This window comes from Macaca thibetana, chromosome 1, assembly GCF_024542745.1.
Source record: "Macaca thibetana thibetana isolate TM-01 chromosome 1, ASM2454274v1, whole genome shotgun sequence".
Taxonomy (NCBI): domain Eukaryota; kingdom Metazoa; phylum Chordata; class Mammalia; order Primates; family Cercopithecidae; genus Macaca; species Macaca thibetana.
In genome coordinates, this window is record NC_065578.1 from 34917273 (window position 1) to 34930812 (window position 13540).

Below are 13540 nucleotides of genomic sequence, written 5' to 3' on the forward strand. Positions count from 1 at the left end.
TGGCCTTTCAAAGTGCTGGGATTACAGGTATGAGCCACCACACCCAATTCCTTTTTAATTTTTACAACATAGCTAAAATAAATTCTAAAATTACATATTTAGCTCGTATGATACTCCTGTTGGACAGCACTGATATATGTAATTGTTTCTTCTTAGGGGTACGGACTGTCTCAATTACATCCTTGTATCTTTGAATTTCTGGGGCACACTACATGGGGATGGGTAGGGATACCTGATGCTCATCCTCAGAACTTGGAGGCTGGAGTGGCAAATGTCCAATAGACTTTATTACATTATTTTCCATCCAGGAACTCGGCCTCTCTCTCTTCTTAACTCAGGTTATTTTATATGTCTTCTTATTGGTTCTTATAGATTTTCTCATACAAATCACAGACATCTCAGGAAGTTTATTTCCAAGAATTTTGAATTGGATATTTTATCATATAGTTTCTAATTAGTTATTGCTGGTACCACCAGTGAATGCTACCGATTTTTGCTTATTTTTTTTTTTTATCCTTTTACTTATTTAATCTGTTAATTATACTACATTGATTTCTCTTTTTCCTCAGGTTTTTTTTTAATACTAAAAAGAGGAAAACGTAGATGGGGATGCAAAGTTTTCTCAGGCCATTCTTACTATATTGGCTCTAGGAAATTCTTCATATAGAGAAGATATCTAGATAGAAGACTCGGGCCCACACAGCAGAGGCCCTTAGGTGTGAGTTAGCTATGGACTGAGATGCAAGGATGAAATGGAAACAGAAGGAGCCAATAGGTTTGGGGGAACATATATCGGGGATTACTGAAAGAAATTTATCAGCATAAAAAAGTAAAATGCGGGGGCTGGGCACAGTGGCTTATGCCTGTAATCCCAGCACTTTGGGAGGTCGAGGCAGGTGGATCACCTAAGGTCGGGAGTTTGAGACCAGCCTGACCAACATGGAGAAACCCCATCTCTACTAAAAATACAAAATTAGCCAGGTGTGGTGGTGCATGCCTGTAATCCCAGCTACTTGGGAGGCTGAGGCAGGAGAGTCGCTTGAACCCGGGAGGCAGGAGAGTCGCTTGAAGTTACGATGAGCCAAGATCGTGCCATTGGACTCCAGCCTGGGCAACGAGAGCAAAACTCTGTCCCAAAAAAAAAAAAAAGTAAAATGCAGCTGGGGGCAGTGGCTCATGCCTATAATCCCAACATTTTGGGAGGCTGAGGTGGGTGGGTCACCTGAGGTCAGGAGTTTGAGACCAGTCTGGGCAACATGGCGCAAACATTAGCTGGGTGTGGTGGCATGTGCCTATCATCCCAGCTACTCGGGAGGCAGAGGCATGAGAATTGCTTGAATCTGGGAGGCAGAGGCTTCAGTGACCCAACACTGCACCATTGCACTCCAGCCTGGGCGACAGAGTGAGACTCTGTCTCAAAAAAACCCAAAAAAAAAACAACAAAAAAAAAAGCAAAATACTATCTGGATTTCCATTTTACTCTGCCACTTTGCCTAGCTGAGAGTGAAGTCCCTGATTACAGGTGCACTCTGCAGAAAGACTTTGAGAGGCTGGGGCCAGGCTTGACTTCAGTAGCCACTTTGGAGATGGGTCAGAATAGTGACTACTGCCTTTGCACAAAGTGAAGTATGAGGTTGAGTATTTAGAATAGGGGAGTCAGACTCTTCTTATGGAATGTTGAGGTTCCAGCTCAGTTACATCAGGGCAGAGGTCTTTCTGAGACCTTTGAGAGTTTTTTGAGAGAGTTTTTCTGAGTGCTTTTTGATGCTATCTTGTTGATTCAGGTAAACCCAAATTTACTGATCACTCTAGGCACAGCTTGTGCCAGGCACTAAAGGAGGACAGCAATGCATCTGATATTGTCCCTGTTTTTAAGGAACATAGATTATAGTGTGGAGCCAGGTGTGGTAGCTCACCTTTGCCCTGGTGTAAGTGAGCTGGGACCTTTGCCCTAGTGTAACTGAGCTGGGACCTCAGCATTCCATAAGAAGAGTCTTTGGGAAGTTGAGGCAGGGGGATTGCTTGAGCCCGGGAGTTCAACACCAGCCTGGGCAATATAGCGAGACCCTCATCTCTACAATAAGTAAGTAAATAAATAAATAAAAAGTCAGGCGTGGTGGCATGCGCCTGTAGTCTCAGCAACTCAGGAGACTGAGGTGGGAGAATTACTTGCGCCTGAGAGGTGGAGACTGCAGAGTCCAGATTGTGCAACTGCACTACAGCCTGGGCAACAGAGTAAGACCCTGTCCCAAAAAAAGAATATAGTGTGAGAGGCAAGTAATGATTATGATAGCAGCTGATACCTTCCTTGCATTCTTTTTAGGCAGTGTTCTAAAGTGTTTTTGTTTTGTTTTTGGAGATGGAGTCTTGCTTTGTCACCTAGGCTGGAGTGCAGTAGCGTGATCTCAGCTCACTGCAACCTCTGCCTCCTGGGTTCAAGCGATTCTTGTGCCTCAGCCTCCCGAGGAGCTGGGACTACAGGCGTGTGCCATTACGCTCAGCTAATTTTTGTATTTTTAGGAGAGATGGGTTTTCACTATGTTGGCCAGGCTGGTCTCGAACTCCTGACCTCAGGTGATCTGCCCGCCTCAGTCTCCCAAAGTGCTGAGATTACAGGCGTGAACCACTGCGCCCAGCCACTAAAGTGGTTTTATGTATTAACTCATTTCATCTTCACAACAGCTGAATGAGGTAGGTACTATTACCACTGCCATTTTACAGAGGAGGAAATTGAGACACGGAGAAGTTAAATAATGGGCCTAATGTTACATGTCTAGTAAATGCAGGGACAGTATTGAAACCAAGACAGTCTGGCTCCAGAGTCTTTGTTCTTCACCTCTACTTTGTATGTAGGGGAGTAATTCGTCAGCATCATCAGCCTTATCTGGAAACTTGTTAGAAATGCACATTTTTGGGTCCCACCCAACACCTACTGAATCGAAAACTCTGGAGGCAGGGCTTACCAATCCAAGTTTTGCTTTTTTTTTTTTTTTTTTTTTTTTGAGACAGAGTTTAACTCTTGTTGCCCAGATTGGAGTACAATGGCATGATCTCAGCTCACTGCAACCTCCCCCTCCCTGGTTCAAGCGATTCTCCTGCCTTAGCCTCTGGAGTAGCTGGGATTACAGGTGTCTGCCACAACACCCAGCTAATTTTTTATATTTTTAGTAGAGATGAGATTTCACCATGTTGGCTAGGCTGGTCTTGAACTTCTGACCTCAGGTGATCCACTCGCCTCAGTCTGCCAAAGTGCTGGGGTTACAGGCGTGAGCCACTGCACCCAGCCACCAATCCAAGTTTTAACAAGCTTTCCAGGAGATTCTCATGGTTGCTGTTTGAGAACCTCTAGAAGCAAGGCATGGTATAAGTGTCAGAAATTAATCTCCTCATGAATAAGGACTGGTTATGGTCCGCCCCTTAAGTTCCCAGCCTCTGCATGGCATCTAGTGTAAAGCAGGCATCAAAAATTTGTGTGAGTTTATGGGAAAGTGGTGTTTGAGCTGGGTCTCTTACCCCACCTATCACTGCACCAGACTGAATAGGAGGGAGAATGGGAGTTCCCAGAAACTTTGATACTAGCAAGGAAGTGGTTGTGATACTTCTGGCAAGATATGATAAGGGTCTGCACCAGCATAAGAAACCATCAGAATGGCATCGACTCATGTGAGAGCAGTTCAGAAGGTAAACATGTCCAGACGTGGTGAACAGCTGAATAGAGGGAAAGAACAAGGGATAGAGGAACTGTCATTTCTGACATGAAGGTGCTATTCGTTGAGATAGGAAGCACAGGGCGAGTATGTTTGTGAGTAAAAGATAAAGTATTTGGTTGGACTTCTTAAATTTGAAGTTCTGGTAGGATATCTAGGTGGAGCTGTCCAGCAGACACGTGGAAATGTGAGTCTGAGACATGGTTGGAAATAGAGATTTGGAGGGATAGTTGGGCCGTAAGAGTGGATGAGACCTTCAAGGGGAGAGTGGAATGAGAAGAGAGCTGGGTTTGGAACCACAGTGAACAATTAACGAGGCAAAAACAAAAGGGGCCCTTTAAAAGACTGAAAAGGACTTAGGCAATAGGAGACTGCAGAAGATGCCACAGCCAAGTGGAAGGCTCAGAAGGGAAGTAGAGGCACAGTGACAGACGCTGCAGAGAAATAATTGAAAAGTATCGTTTGGATTTCAACCCCGAAAGTCATTTAAGTGACGTGGTGAGGGCAGAAGCAGATTGACAAGAGTTCAGGCATGAGCTGTAGATGAGAAAGTGGAGGCAGGTACTTCCCAGGTCCGGTGGACAGAGCTCTGTAGCTGTACTTAAGTTAAAACTGTGACATCTTCCAGGGTAGGCAGGGTCTCTACTTATCTGTGGTCTCAGCGTCCAGCCCACGGCCTGGAAGAGGGGGTGGCGTCAATGAGTTCAGTGACTAGGGACGGAGAAAGACTTCGCGGAGGCAGTCGCTTTGCAGCCAAGGCTTGAAGGATGAGGGTGATTGGGAGGAGAGGTGGGAGGCGAGGTGGGAGGCAGGGCCCCTGGGCGCTGGAGTGCCGGGGGTCTGGGAATGAGGTGGGGTTCCCATAATGTGCGCGCGGCTCGGTGCGACAGGCGGGGGCTGTGTGTAGGTTTGGAGGGACCTATTTGGGGAAAAGACAGGGCGGAAGGCAGCTGTGGCGGGGTGTCCCTTCGCCCTGCCCCACTTATGCCACTGCGCCGTTCCAAGGCACCTTTATCGGAGCCCTCCCGCCGGGCTGCATGGCAACGGGTGACCGCCAGGGGCCGCTGTCTCGGGTCCCCGGTGCCCCCGCCCCTCTCCATTGGCCTTTGTTGCCGTCTGAGCGCCCCGCTTGACTCGTTCCGGTCCGCCCCCTGGGCCTGGCGGTCGCGCCTGCGCACTGGCAGCTGGCCGGGCGCTCGCAGGGGGAGCTGCTGCAGGCTCCGCGGCGGCGGCGGCGGCGGCGGCGGCGGCGGCAACGGAGGCTGCGGGGGCGGCGGCGCGAGCGGCCGGGCTTGGTAGGGGAGCCGAGCCCGGCCCGGGAACCCGAGCAGCGAGAGTGCGGGGTACCTAGGCCCCTCACGCTGGACTTCACAGTCTCCGGGCCGCCTGACCTCCGCACGGGTATATGGGATGGAAGCGGGACCCTCGGGAGCAGGTAAGGGCCCCCGGGAGGGGGAACGGTGCATGCTCCAAGGACTGGGGACTCCCGCATGAAAAGCGTGGTTTCCAAGTGAGGGAAGCGCTCCTGAGTGAGGAGAAGGGCTCTCCCACGATGGGGGCCCAGTTTGAAGGAGGCTGTGTGCAGTTCCGGGGGAGAACCATGTGAAGAGAGCCCTGAGATGGGGGCTGTTTGTCCAAGGAGGCTGTATGCAGTCCTGCGGGTTGGAAGTAATCTGGGAGAAGGGCCTGCACGCACGGAAGGACTCCCAGACGTCCGTGGAGGCCTACGGAGAGGCCCGGCAGGTGGCAGGGGACGGGCTCCAGGTGTCCAGGAGAGGAGGGGGCCACACAGATGGGCCTGGAGCTACCGCATGCCGGGGGCGGGGGCTCCGCTGGGCTGGAATAAGCTAATGTCTCTTGGGAGAAGGCGCCAGAACTGGACTGTGAGCTCCGCCCCACCGGGCCTGACGCGAGGGCGAGGGTCAGGGGGCGGTGGGTGGGGACCCAGTCCCGGGATTCCCCCCCGTGGGTCTGGGGAGTCGGAGTGGAGGCTCCGGAGCATGCGCGGAGGTGGCAGCTGGCAGGGGCTGCCCGACGTGGTGGGGGCGTGGCCGTCCAAATACCCCCACCTCTCTTCGCCGCCCCCCACCCTCGTTTGGCTTGGAAAAAGGAGCGTGCTGATGGGGTGCATTCGCTCTTAGGTTATGCTGGCAGAGTGCAAATGGTTATGGTCCCCGCCCCCATTTTAGGGGCTCTTACACTTGGCCCTCAGTAACAGTTTGCCAAGAATGGGGTGAGGGAAGCTGCCAAAGTGCATTTTTCTGCCACAGGAAAGACTGGGACCGAAGCAATGGGTTCTGGGGGTGGGTCCTCCTAAAGATAGGCCTTAGGAAAGGTATTGGTTACGGATGAATAAAGGACAGGGCAGACAGGGGCTACCTGGAAGGAGTTGTCTGCTTGGTTTGCAAGTTTCTGCTCCAATACTGAGTAGAGATGGGGGCTTTTAATCCACACACAAGATAATGACCTTTTCCATTGAATTGTCTGTTAAGGTTACACTCTACAGTTATAACATTTATTCTGATATTTCTTAATATTTTCATGGCTCCTATCTTCCACTGGATATCTTTCCGTTTTCCTCTCCCTGCTTCCCAGAAACTGTCAGGGCTGTCTTTAGAGCCAAGATCTAAACCCTACAAACAAGTTGGAGGATGGGGGAGTTTATAGCCTTCACCCTGGTGAGGCGCAGGTGATAGCCTTAACTTCTTATTTGCAGGTAACGAGGAGAAAAAGACATAGGAACAGAGGATAAACTGAGGCAGGATTGCCTCAAGAAAACTGGAGTCCTCAGGATGGGCTGTGGGGTGGTGATACCTCTTGTGTCTTAAGTGTCTTACCCTGTGATGGGACGAGGAGCCTGGACCTGGGAATCCTTCAGGTCATCTCTCACCACTTCCTTACATTTGGTCTGGGAATGGGAATCAAATTTCCATTTGGGACATGAACTTTATTACTTTCCTAATGGAAATTATTTTGTTTTTTTTTGTAGCAGACCTAACTCCCTCCCACTCTCTCAAGGAAATAGCTCCTACCACCTCACTCAAGTTATCCATTTAGTGATCTATAAGTACTTAGTGACTGTTTTCCCCCTAATAACCAACCTTGTATAGGTTGTGTAGTCCCAAGGATAAGCGCAGGGAGCAACTGACTTTTGTACTTCCTCTCTGTCAGGCCCCTCTCTCCATCTCAGGCACTCCTGTTTTTCAAGGCTGGGGACTATTTCCAACAACCCATGAACTAGAGTAGTGGGGTAGGTCATTGAAGTCCACATGGATTGCTGGTTGCTGGTACCCATTCTAGACTAATGATTTTTATCCTTATGAATTCCTAATAGGCTCTGGAGTGATGAAAAATTGACTTTTTAAAAATTTGTTACAAAAAATAAGCTTCTAGGAAAGAGCTAGAACCTGCTGTTTGGAGTTACCCATAGCCTTAGGAAAAGCCTAGTGGGACAGGCTTTGCCTCAGAAAAGGGTATAATTGAGATTCAGTCTGGAAGCTGCAGATTGAGGGACCCCATAACTGCCTCCTTCCTAGGCCCGGACTGTTCTCTTGTAGGAAGTTAGAGTGGTGTCCCAAGGTGGCCTGAGGACATAATACACGACACTAAAGTGTTGTGTAAAAAACGAACAAACAAATAAACAAAAAGCCCAAAAAACTAAAGCATTGTTGCTAGCCTCACTGGGCTTATGCCCAGGTCTGCCTTCTGTGCTCAGGTGTGTTCCAAGCACATACACTAGACTAAGTGCTCCCTGAAGGTAGAAGCAGTGTCTGGTTTATTTGTAGAACTAGCAAGTGCCTAGTGTATAGGCCCTGGCACAGAATACATGTTTATTAATTAAATCACATTCCAATGTGAACATAAATGGTTAAGCACGTATATGGATATTTAATAAAGTGTATATTCACATGGAACAGATCCTTTTTGGAGAGATTGGCCTGTTAGTCTTTGCTTGCCCACCAGCTAACCTAACCTAACCTAACCTAACCTAACCTAACCTTGAATTTGTGTCTTTTGAATATGCAGTCTGGCTCTTTGGGAGGTGTGTGGGCCTCAGAACTGCAGGAAAGGAGTCCTGAGCCAGGGCTTTCAGCTCTGTTACTTTTCCTTCTCTGGGCTCCTTGGGGATGGGGGAGGGGGAGTGTCCTTTTCAGGGCCCCTCCCTCCTTGCTTTTGTCTGAAGAGAAGGGCCCCGCCCCTTTCCCCCTAGGCCCAAGCTTTGTCCTCTGTGCTGGGGCCCTCATCTGCATCACAAAGTGGCCGTCTGTCCCTGTCTGGGTCTGTAGGGGAGTGTCTCCCGTTCTCAGACTAAAAGCTGGGGTAAGGGGGGGCGGGGAGAAGACTGTGCTGTTGTTAGGCTTTCAGGGGGATGGAATGGGAGAGAGGTTCCTGCTTGCTGCTGTCTTTCCTAGTTTGAAGATGAAGTGGGGGTGCGGGCTCCCCTGTTTTCCCAAAGCTTCTTTGGAGAGGATGGTGCTCTAAGGCTATGTCTGGTATGTAGTCGGGTTTCTGGGGAAGAGAAGGCTTTGAGGCTAGAGTGTCTGTCCCATCCCCCATCATTTCTAACTAGCCCCCCAGCTCTAGGGGTTATCTTTCTCCCAAGGCCCCAAATGATTATTCAGTCTGGGAGGGGAAGAAGGTGAATGCAATATAAGAACTTGGGGAGGGAAAGGATGTCTCTTACTGGCTACACCCACAACTGTGCATGTTTGTCTTGTGTAGTGTTTATAATTGTTTCTGGGCAATTACAGGTGTTTGTGTGCTGTGTGTGCTTGTGTGTTTTTGTGGTGTGTCTATGAATATGTTTGTTCATTCATTTCATATCAGTATGTTGAATACTTCCTGTGTGTTTGCCAGACACTGGAGATTAAGCAGTGACCAAGGCAGATATAGTCCCTGCCTTTGAAGAACTCAGTCTAGGGTTGTGAAGGATATGTATGTGAGTGTAAATTGCCAAGGTCTAAGTGTGTGTTTGGATGTGTGTGATGGGAATGTGTGTCTGTCTGTCCGTGAGCTTGTGTGCAATTTCTGTCCACCACTTTCTGAGGTAGGCAGCCAGGTGCTAGTAGATAGGTTTTCACTTCCCCATGTAGCTGAGTTCTGAAGACCTTTTCCATCCAGGCTGGGCCTTCATTTCCTTGTCTGTAGAGTGGGACTGGGCTTGACAGGTGGTTAGAGGGAAACAGAGCAACTTAGCTCTGGGAAGCTACCCCTCCCATGAATGGTTCTGACCTCTTCCTGACCCCCAGCTGAGGATATGCCCCATCCCCCAAGCTTGTCTGACTGTGAAAGCAGAGGTCTGGTAATGGGAGGTTCTGGGCTGGTTTATCCCTCTCTTCTCTCACCTGGGCTGGTTCTCTACTGCCAAGAACAATAGTAGCATATTATTCCCTTTTTTTCTCTCTTCCCCCAAAGCTAGAAAATAAGACTGGAGGCAGCAGCCAGACTGGCAAAAGAGGGTAAAGTAGCTGGATCTGGCCCTACCCTATCCCTTTCCCAAGGGCCCCCTCTGTCTTGAAATTTATCTCTGCTTCTGCTGTCTGGACCTTCTGTGTGGAAGGATCTGTGGGGCATGGAGAGAATCTTGTGTTCTTCCCGGAGCCAGTATCTCTTCTCCAGCATTCTAATTGCCACCTCTTCCTCCCAAACTTGTTAGTTCTTTCTTTTTTTTTGAGACGGAGTCTCGCTCTGTCGTCCAGGCTGGAGTGCAGTGGCCGGATCTCGGCTCACTGCAAGCTCCGCCTCCTGGGTTCACGCCATTCTCCTGCCTCAGCCTCCCAAGTAGCTGGGACTACAGGCGCCCGCCACCTCGCCCGGCTAGTTTTTTGTATTTTTTAGTAGAGACGGGGTTTCACCGTGTTAGCCAGGATGGTCTCGATCGTGATCCGCCTGTCTCGGCCTCCCAAAGTGCTGGGATTACAGGCTTGAGCCACCGCGCCCGGCCAGTTCTTTCTTTATTCAAGCTTTTTTTTTTTTTTTTTTTTTTTTTTTTAATCATTGCCTCCCCAATTGCCGCTTTGTTTCTTCCTGTCTGCCCCACCCCTTAACTCCAGCCTTCTCTCCTTCTCCTTGCCTTTTTCTATTGTGACCTCCAGCTCTGTCCTGTTCTCCAGCCCCCTTTCTCTTTTCCTTAGTCTCCAAACTATCCTTTGAGCCTTTTCTCCTTTTCCCTCTCTCCAACTCTCGCCATTCAGTTGCCCTAATCTTGCCTCAAACACTGACCCTGCCCTCCCTAACCTGGCCTTCTCTGGTTGTTCTTCCTGCCCACCTATAAAGGAACATAAAGGTTATGCCATTTTGTATTCAGCATGGTGATGAATGGAGTGAGCATCTGGCTGGCAGAGAATAGAAATTCTTGGTCTGCTAGATACCTGGTGAAGGCAAGTGTCTTACTCTAGTAGAAGAAAGAAAGGGTTCTGTTACTAGGAGCCAGATTTAGTCTCTCTGCTTAACATGCAATAGGAACTTATTATATATGAACTTAATGAATTTAAAGTAGACAATAAGGATAATTTTCCTAACTGGAGAGAGATTTAAAAAAAACAAAAAACAAAACCAAAAACACAGATGAGCTTGAGATGTCCCCTGGAAGCCCTCGGCTGGGTTGGGTAGCAGGAAAGAGGCATTCTCTATACTCTCATGTTCCTGTTCTGGGAGGCCTTGTTCCTTCTCTGATAAGAGTAGTTAGGAGATTACCAGACTTTACCCTCACCAGCCTCTTTGTCTCGTAGCTGCGGGCGCTTACCTGCCCCCCCTGCAGCAGGTGTTCCAGGCACCTCGCCGGCCTGGCATTGGCACTGTGGGGAAACCAATCAAGCTCCTGGCCAATTACTTTGAGGTGGACATCCCTAAGATCGACGTGTACCACTACGAGGTGGACATCAAGCCGGATAAGTGTCCCCGTAGAGTCAACCGGTAAGTGTTGCACACCTAAGCTACCAAATCTGAAAGACACCAACCTTGAAAGAGGGGCCAGAAAGGTAAAAGAAAAACCAGTAGAGGGTAGTATCACCAAATCTAAGGAAGTTTTTGAGAAGGAGATGCCAAGTAGGATAAATGCTGAAAAATAGTCCAATTGGACTTCGCTATTAGAAGATTATTAGTGACTTTTGGCAGAGCAATTTCAGCAGAAAGTAGTTGAGCTAGTTAATCTAACTATATTGAGCTAAGAAATAAGTACAGTGCCTACTACATTTCAATATTAGTTGAATGAATAAAGAGTTTTAAAGAATGAGATATGGGTATGTTTACAGATTAAGGAGAAGGAGGTAGTAAAGACGAAGTTAAAAGTTTGGGATAGAGGGGAGAAATTAATGGGATGTCCTTGATGAGGCCGAAGGACATTGTAGGATGCACAGTTGGAGGGATTAGCTCTATTTAGAGGAAGTGATATTTCCTTTTTTTTTTTGATGTGGAGTTTTGCTCTTGTTGCGCAGGCTGGAGTGCAATGGCGCTATTTTAGCTCAATGCAAACTCCGTCTCCCGGTTTAAGCGATTCTCCTGGCTCAGCCTCCTGAGTAGCTGGGATTACAGGCATCTGTCAACATGCCCGGCTATTTTTTTTGTATTTTTAGTAGAGATGGGTTTCACCATGTTGGCCAGGCTGGTCTTGAACTCCTGACCCCAGGTGATCTGCCTGCTTCGGCTTCCCAAAGTGCTGGGATTACAGGCGTGAGCCACCGTGCCTGGCCTCTGCGATATTTCTTTAATTAATTAATTTTATTATTATTTGAAAACTATATGTATAATATAAAAAAATTCAAATATCACAGAAAGATAGTAGTGAAAAATGTCTCCTTACTATCCTGGTCTCTAGTCCCCCAGTACCATTAATTGTTACCTTTTTTTTTTTTTTTTTTTTTTTTTTTGGAGACAGAGCCTCCCTCAGGCTCTGTCAGGCTGGTGTGCAGTGGCACCATCTCAGATCACTGCACTCTCTGCCTCCTAGGTTCAGGCAGTTCTTGTGCCTCTGCCTCTCAAGTAGCTGGGATGACAGGCAAATGATTCTCCTGCCTCAGCCTCCTGAGTAGCTGGGACTATAGGTGCCCCCCATCACATAATTTATTGGTGTTTTTAGTAGAGACAGAGTTTCACCATGTTGGCCAGGCTGGTTTCAAACTCCTGACCTCAAGTGATCTGCCTACCTATGCCTCCCAAAGTATTGGGACTACAGGCGTGAGCCACCATACCTGACCAATTGTTACCATTCTGTTTTTTTTGAGACGGAGTTTCACTCTGTCATCCAGGCCAGAGTGCAGTGGCGTGATCTCAACTCACTGCAACCTCTGCCTCCCGGGTTCAAGCGAGTCTCCCGCCTCAGCCTCCCGAGTAGCTGGGATTACAGGCACCTGCCACCACGCCTGGCTAATTTTTAAATTTTTAGTAGAGACAGGGTTTCACTATGTTGGCTGGGCTGGTCTCAAACTCCTGACCTCAAGCAGTCCGCCCGCCTCAGCCTTCCAAAGTACTGGGATTACAGGCATGAGCCACCGTGCCCAGCCAATTGTTACCATTCTTGAATATGCTTCCGTATACTATTCTACACATGTGCAGGCATATATGCATATATAAAATTTTTAAACACCCAAAACAGGGTTCTTTATACATTGTTCTGTACTTTGCATTTTTCCACTGAACAATATATTTTTGCACATATGGATCTGCCTCATTCTTTTGCATAGGTTGAGTGGCTGTGATATAACTTATATAATAAATCTGTTGAGGAACATTTGAGTCTAAATTCTGCTACAAAAATGAAACTTGAATATTATTACATATAGATTCATTTTTGCACTCAAATATGAGTGTATTTGTAGGATAAATTGCTAGGAGTGGGACTGTTGGCCTAATACATTTCAGAGTTTTCAGATATTGCAACTTGTTTTTAAAGGTAAGTTGTACCAACTATACTCCCATCAATAAGGCATCAGAGAGTCTCTTCCTATACCTGCACCAATTTGATATTTGAGATTTTTTTGATCTTTGGCATCCTGATCTTGGTCTAATTTTAAATTGTATTTTTCTAATAAGTGAAGTTGAATATATTTTCATATGTTTAAAAATAATACATGGAAGGGTCATTTTGAGTGTAAGAGGAAAGGAGAAAAATTGATGCACGCACATATTAATATGTTTGTGTATATGTCTGGTAACTCGAGGGTGGCCTTGTGTACTATCCTCCGCCTTTTTTAAAGATATTAGAGCTGCTTCCTGATAGGAGACAGGAATGGGTTCTGGAGTTACAGGCTAGTAGAGAAAGTTCTACATAGTCTACATAGAGTAGGAGGGATGGAAGTAATCAGGGACATGAAAAAGATTGCTAGGCAGCACTAAAGCCTAATTGGGATTGAAACCATATGATCACAGTTGCTTCTAATGTACCATTTGTGTTATCCAGTAGTATTCAAGAACTTTGATTTAGAAAGTGTGAAGGTCAGTTGGTTAGATAAACTGGAATTTTGAAGGAATAATGGACACCATGGGGTCTAAGTTTCAGAGGACAGGAAGTAAGAGATGGTAATGGAGAAAAAACAGGGTGGTGAGACTAAGTGCTTCAGAGAGATGGAAGAGATGAGATTTTTCTTCCACGGTTTATTCTTATTCCAGTTCACATCTCTTCTACCTTTTTTGCTTATCAGATCTGGGATTCGAGATTGGAGCAGCCTAGATTCTGTTCCTGATTTGTTTTTTGTTTTGTTTTAATTTTTTTTGAGACAAGATCTGGCTCTGTCGCCCAGACTGGAGTGCAGTGACATGATCTCAGCTCACTGCAACCTCTGCCTCTCAGGCTCAAGTGATCCTCCCACTTCAGCCTCCTGAGTAGCTGGGGCTAT

The 13540-nt window shown here is 47.4% G+C and overlaps 3 protein-coding genes across 5 annotated transcripts in view; 2 read left to right on the plus strand and 1 right to left on the minus strand.

The window, feature by feature from the left end:
• Positions 1-13540, minus strand: part of PSMB2 (proteasome 20S subunit beta 2) — a 623524-nt gene that overhangs the window by 295497 nt on the left and 314487 nt on the right. The window lies entirely within an intron of this gene.
• LOC126959105 (protein argonaute-3) overlaps positions 1-13540 on the plus strand; it is a 235011-nt gene that overhangs the window by 40353 nt on the left and 181118 nt on the right. The gene's annotated exons all lie outside the window — the stretch shown is intronic.
• Positions 4870-13540, plus strand: part of LOC126959182 (protein argonaute-1) — a 47096-nt gene continuing 38425 nt past the window's right edge. For 2 of the 3 annotated variants that reach the window (XM_050798132.1, XM_050798137.1), the window contains exons 1-2: positions 4870-5142; positions 10439-10622. In XM_050798132.1, the coding sequence (XP_050654089.1) occupies positions 5118-5142; positions 10439-10622 (209 nt within the window). In that variant the 5' untranslated portion in view covers positions 4870-5117. Of the gene's footprint in view, positions 5143-9631; positions 10623-13540 lie in introns of those variants that run through there. The other variant, XM_050798139.1, reaches the window with a different exon arrangement.